The sequence below is a fragment of the Stenella coeruleoalba genome, assembly GCF_951394435.1.
Source record: "Stenella coeruleoalba genome assembly, chromosome: 8".
Lineage (NCBI taxonomy): Eukaryota > Metazoa > Chordata > Mammalia > Artiodactyla > Delphinidae > Stenella > Stenella coeruleoalba.
In genome coordinates, this window is record NC_137154.1 from 93,968,321 (window position 1) to 93,974,730 (window position 6,410).

Genomic DNA, 6,410 nt, shown 5'->3' on the forward strand with positions numbered 1-6,410 from the left:
AGCCTGTGGGCGTCTGTTTACTGTTACTCAGTGGGAGGAGCTGGGGACACCCTTTTGGGCAGGACTTTCATAATTCTGCGTCCCTGTTTGGTTTGAAGGTCACGAACGCTGGCACAATGGACACGCCCATGTTCACAATATCAACTCCTAAACTCAAACAAAGCTGAATAAACAAAAAAAAAGGAGGGAGATGGGGGGAAAGCCTGTGGTCTGGGACACTCAATGTCTCCCTGTGAATAATTCAAAATTGGTGTGGTCCTCCCACCCCGACCCAGCCCCCGGTCCCAGTCCTAAGGGCCCTGCTCAGGATAGACCGGGGGCTCTGAGGGGAGGCAGTCCCCACTCGCAAGAGTCTGACTCCTGCTTTTTCCCTCCTTGCTACTGAGTCCAGCCTGCGGAAAGAGCCTGAAGGTCCCTCGGGTGGTGGGTGGAGAGACGGCCTCTGTGGATTCTTGGCCTTGGCAGGTCAGCATCCAGTATGACAAACAGCACATCTGTGGAGGGAGCATCCTGGACCCGCACTGGATCCTCACGGCAGCCCACTGCTTCCGGTAAGGCCCACACGAGGGCGCCTCGGGGGTCAGAGCCACAGAGGGGCCTGAGTGCCTGGCTCCCCTGTCTCCCAACTTGTTTTCTGATGCCCTCCCCCACCCCACCCCTTCCCCTAAAGACCATACACCAGGGTGTGGCCACCCCAGTGAGACACTGGACATGATGTCCTTTGTTAGGCCTTGGGGGTCTGAGCAGAGCTGGTCACCGAGGCTGACCTCTTCCCTTCCAGGTGGGAAGCCACCAGGTACCCAGTGTCCTCACTCTACCCCCATATCATTCACTGCACAAAAGCTCTTCTCATCTGCCTGGAGTCCTGAGAACTCTCTCCCTTTTTGCCAGTCTTCCAGGAAGGGGTTCCGGGTCCAGAGTCACTGCCACTCCTTCATTATATTCAGAAACTTAAAAAAAAAAAAAAAAGGATAGATTCTCTTACAGGCCAGTAGAGACAGGACTGCCCATACCTCTGGGGAAAGACTGCTCCAGGTCCTCTTCACCTTCATTCATTCATTCATTCAACACCTATGAGTACCTACTAGGTACTATGTACCCTCATGCATTAGACTCCATCACTGCCTTGGAGGAGCACACAGTGTAGGCCTGTGATTTTTAACCTTTTTGGAGAATCTGACAAAAGCTATAAACCTTTCCCTGGAAAATCACTCCTGCACACTCAGCTGTGTCTGGTGTTGGGAGGAAGACAAGTGCAAGTACCACGTGAGTAGCAGAGCCAGTAAAAAGCACGGGAGGAGAGAGTGTCAGGACCCAGAGCTCAGGCACTGGGAACAGCCCCTTCCCCAGCCCTCCAGTTAGAAGTTTCTTTGGGAAGGTTTCACCAGGGAAAAGGATCAAATTCCCCTTTAGAATTTGACCTGTGGTAGGTGATTCCTCAGACTGCCCCTTCTCCACCACCCCTGCCCTCACCATCATTACCTCCCAAGGCAGGGGCAGCCAACACCCCACTCCCCAGGGCCCTGGGGACCCAGCCTCTGACAAAGCCTCCTCATGCTTGGCTCAGTCTTGAACCGCACTGTCTCCGTCCCCAGGAAGCATCTCGATGTGTCCAACTGGAAGGTGATGGCAGGCTCAGACAAACTGGGCAACTTCCCATCCCTGCCTGTGGCCAAGATCTTCATCATCGAGCCAAACATCACGTCCCGCAAAGAGCGGGACATGGCCCTCGTGAAGCTGCAGCTCCCACTCACGTTCTCCGGTGAGAGCTGGCACCTGGGCACAGAACTCCAACTCTGCCACTAGCTCATTCACTAAGCGGCCTTGGGCACATCTCTTCCCAAGACCTCAGTTTGCCTATTGTTTCTTGCAAATGTATCGGCCTAACATCATGGAAGCCATGAGGCCTCCCCGAGCTATCAGCTGACACCTGACCCTACCCCTGCCAGATTCTTCTGAGGTCTGTTTTCTCCCCGTGGAGCACCTCAAGTGAGCATCACAGATTCATCCAATCTTGGAGTTGTGAGGGACCTAAAAGATGACCTAATCCATCCTCCACCCCGACCAATGGCAAGAGCCTGTACGATCTCCCTGCCAAGGGGTCACTGGGCCCATTTGCTCTCCTCCAGGGGCAGGGACTCATTACTGTTAAGGCAGCCCATCTCTGTTCGATGATTCATGTTTACATTGGGTAGTATTTAGATCAGCCTTTCCAATCGTAGCTTCCACAGGACACTGGTCCCTTGGGTAAAAAAGGGTTCCATTCTCATGTAAGTTTGGAAAACATTTTTGTACTATAGCTCTCTTCCTGGAGCACATTAGTATATCAATGATATGAGAAGTTTTTAAAATTTGTTTAACTCACATTTTCTAAACTTCTTTGACCACAGAACCTTTTTCTCATGCCACTTCTATTAACATCCCATGAAATGTACGTTACAGAAACCATGGTGCCAACATTTACAGAGGGCTTAGCTGCCAGGCTCTCCTGAACCTTGAGTCCCCTCTTCCTCTTTGCTCCCGGTAGACACAGTCAGGCCCATCTGCCTGCCCTTCTCTGATGAGGAGCTCCCTCCAGCCACCCCACTCTGGATCATCGGATGGGGCTATACAGCAGAGAACGGAGGTAAGTCCCAGGCTCAGGACCACAGGACTAAGTGAGCAGCTCCTGAAAGTGATGGGAAGGAGGACCATCCTTTAGAAAAACCTATCCTGGAGGTCCAAGCACCAAGGTACCAGGCAACCCAGAGAATATCCTGGGCTGGGGTTGAAGGCAAGAATGGGAATGTGAGTGTGTTTTCAACCTGCAGGGAAGATATCTGACATACTGCTGCAGGCATCTGTCCAGCTCATTGACAGCACTCGGTGCAATGCAGAGGATGCGTACCAGGGGGAGGTCACCAAGAAGATGCTGTGTGCAGGCATCCTGGAGGGCGGTGTGGACACCTGCCAGGTGGGGTCTCCAAGGATCACGAGGGAATTATAGAGATAGGGAATGTCTGCCCTGAAGAAAAAGCTCAGAGGATGAATGCCCCCCATGAAGTCTGCATATGGTGGGCACTCACTGTGTGATGAAGGGAGGAAGGAGGAGAGGGAGGGAAGGACTATAGTCAGATAAAGATATAAAGACAGATGGATGGATAGATAGACAGACAGATAGATAGAAGCAGAAAGATTCCAAATGTATATTTCACATGCAAAGATGATACTACACTCCCCAACCGCTCTTTTTTTTTTTTTTTTTTTTTTGGTTATGTTGGGTCTTCATTGCTGTGCGCGGGCTTTCCCTAGTTGCGGAGACAGTGCGCGAACTTCTCATTGTCGTGGCTTCTCTTGTTGCAGAGAACGGGCTCTAGGCGCACGGGTTTCAGTAGTTGTGGCAATGTGGGCTCAGTAGTCGTGGCTCGCGGGATCTAGAGCGAAGGCTCAGTAGTTGTGGTGCACGGGCTTAGTTGCTCTGCGGCATGCGGGATCTTCCACGACCAGGGCTCGAACTCGTGTCCCCTGCATGAGCAGGTGGATTCTTAACCACTGTGCCACCAGGGAAGTCCTCCCCACCCGCTCTTACTTCCCATCATTTAAAAGAGTATGAGCCCCTAGAGGGCAGGAACCCCAGGTCTGTTTTCTCTACAGCTGTCCTCAAGCTGCTGAACTACATTAGAGAAAACCCATCTTATGCTGGATGAGCCCTGGTGCACCATCCCCTCAGCCCATCCCACTGGCCAATCCCTGAATATATTCTCACATACCCACCCAGAGGATTTTCTGGACCATTTTCATTCAAACCCCAAACCCTACTCCCACACCCATTCTCAGTCATTAAATTCCTTCACTCGAGAGGCATCTCTTACTCTCTTGATGACTTGATGTCAGGTAAATGCTGAACTCTGGGGACATTGTCTTCCCTCAGGGAGCTCACAGTGGGCAGGGGGGTGAATAAACAGGCCGTTCAGTTATAGAGTTATCGGATTCTGAGGGAAGAAGCCCCAGGGGCTATAAGAGCTGGTAAGAAGGACACCCAAATAAGTGCACTTTTCACTATCTGACATTTCCTTGTCTGTTTTGTTGTTTGCTTGTTTCCCCCTCACCCTCTCTCTCTCTGTCTCTGTCTCTCTTTCTCTCTCCTCTCTATCTCTCTCTCTGTCTGTTTCTCCACGTGATTCCAAGTTCCCTTAGGGCAGGGATCTTCTTTTCGTTGATTGAACCCCAATTGTCTAGAACAGTGGTTGACACGAAATAGGTCCTGAAGTGGTCCAATAAATCTGGGAACTACCAGGTTAAACAAAGATAATCACAGGGCTTCCCTGGTGGCTCAGTGGTTAAGAATCTGCCTGCCAATGCAGGGGACACGGGTTCGAGACCTGGTCCGGGAAGATCCCACATGCCACAGAGCAACTAAGCCCATGCGCCACAACTACTGAGCCTGCACTCTAGAGCCCGCGAGCCACAACTACTGAAGCCCACACATCTAGAGCCCGTGCTCCGCAATGAGAAGCCCACACACCACAACGAAGAGTAGCCCCCGCTCGCCGCAACTAGAGAAAGCCCGCACGCAGTAACGAAGACCCAACTCAGCCAAAAATTAATTAATTAAAAAATAAATTAAAAAAAAACTCGACAGTGGTTTAAAAAAAAAGATAATCAGTCTCCCTTACCACAGAACCCCTTAGAACCCAAGCTGTGGATCTCCGAGAGAGGGCTAAGAGCACACCCACAACTTACTTGACCACAGAACACTTTTGCCCCAAAGGGAAGGGCATCGCAGGATGCAAGAACAACAAGCACAAGGGGTGAGGGTGGAACAGCAGAGCGCGCTGGAGAGCAGGAAACAGATGGGCCAATGCAGAGAGGGCAGGAAGGGGAAGCCCACCCCTCCACCCCCGCCCTGCCTGCCCTCTCCAGTAACCCCTGCCTCCCACAGGGTGACAGCGGTGGGCCTCTGATGTATCGCTCTGACCGGTGGCAAGTAGTGGGCATCGTGAGCTGGGGCTATGGCTGTGGGGAGCCGAGCACCCCGGGAGTGTACACCAAGACCACAGCCTATCTCAACTGGATCTACAATGTCCGGAAGGTGAGCACGTTTGCTCTACCTCTTGTGCCCTCCCTCCCTTCCTCTCCTCTGAGGGTACTAGACCATCCTTAGTGGCTTAATGCCTCTGAGATACCCCCTTACATCCCCAACCGTCTTCTTTCCCAGCAAGTGACAACCTGGGATGCCACCATTATGAAATTCCTTAGATCAGAGATTCCCATTAAATACAAAGGGTATGGAACACACCCAGCTTTACCATTCTCTGTTCTCTGGCAGAAGGAGACTATCAGACATTTTCCAGAGAACTGATTCTGACAAGAAGGTGGGTGGAAAGGCCTCTAGAGGGTAGAGAGATGAGCAAGAAGCTTCAGTAAAGGAGATTAATTTTGCATGCCACCATTTTGTCCATTTTCAAATCATCTGATTTCTTTGTTGGTCTCTTTTATTCTAGTCTGATCCATGATGCTGCTGCTGCCCCCCTGCAGTGCTGGAAACTGCTTCCCCCCGCCCCACCCTGTCCACCTGGGGATCCCCCAGAAGTCAGGCACAGAGCAAGAGCCCCCTTGGACACACATCTCTGCCCACACCCTCAGCATATCTTGGTACAGCAAAGGACCTCCATTCCTGTAAGAGACCCCACAGCCCACAGGCACCCAGGAAGTCAGCAGCCCCAGCTCAGCTGCCTCTGATGCTCCCAGCATCCCAAGGTGGGAGAGACACAGCCCACTGAACAAGCCAGCTTCCAGGCTGAGGTCCCAGAAGGCATTGCTAAGCCAGGAAAGAACTTTCTACTCTACTGAATGGAAACCGATGCTCTTCTGAGAGCCCAGATCAATAATTGAAATCCTCAAAGGCCAAAAACATCAAAATAAAATAAAACAAAACCATCAGAATTGTGAGCTGAAACTAAGGTGGATATCTGGGAGCAATGGCTAACCAATATCTTCGGTTGCCCTGGGACACAGACCTACACTAAGGCTGAGATCACAACTAAACCCAGACTCACTGCAGGTAGGGAAGCTGCACCTGGGATTCCCACATGGAACAGAGACCATTGAATGGGGTAAATGTGATCCCAGGTGGCAGATCTAATGAAGGATGAAAACATCCCACATTTAGAGCCTCGGGATTCCCAGACAGAGATCCTCCAAACGTGAGCTCACAAAGATTGGCCAACATTTTAAAAAATAAAAACCACCATGGTTTTCCGTTTTCAAAAACAGAAAATAGAACCTCAAGGACTTTAGGTGTTAGAATTATCTATAATAAGAACTAATAGAGTATTTCTATGTACGGTACACGATTCTAAGTGCCTCATCATGTATGGAGTCACTTAGTACTCACACAAACCTATGAGATAGGTACTGTTCTTATCCCC

At 50.9% G+C, this 6,410-nt stretch overlaps 1 protein-coding gene across 1 annotated transcript in view; it reads left to right on the top strand.

Moving 5' to 3' along the window:
* Positions 1–5,341, top strand: part of TMPRSS4 (transmembrane serine protease 4) — a gene marked incomplete at both ends in the record, with an annotated part of 45,999 nt that extends 40,658 nt beyond the window's left edge. The window contains 6 exons of the mRNA XM_079929604.1: positions 392–551; positions 1,596–1,762; positions 2,528–2,626; positions 2,811–2,953; positions 4,922–5,071; positions 5,309–5,341. Coding sequence (XP_079785730.1) covers positions 392–551; positions 1,596–1,762; positions 2,528–2,626; positions 2,811–2,953; positions 4,922–5,071; positions 5,309–5,341 — 752 coding nt within the window. The remainder of the gene's footprint in view (positions 1–391; positions 552–1,595; positions 1,763–2,527; positions 2,627–2,810; positions 2,954–4,921; positions 5,072–5,308) is intronic.
* Positions 5,342–6,410: the final 1,069 nt, after the last annotated feature.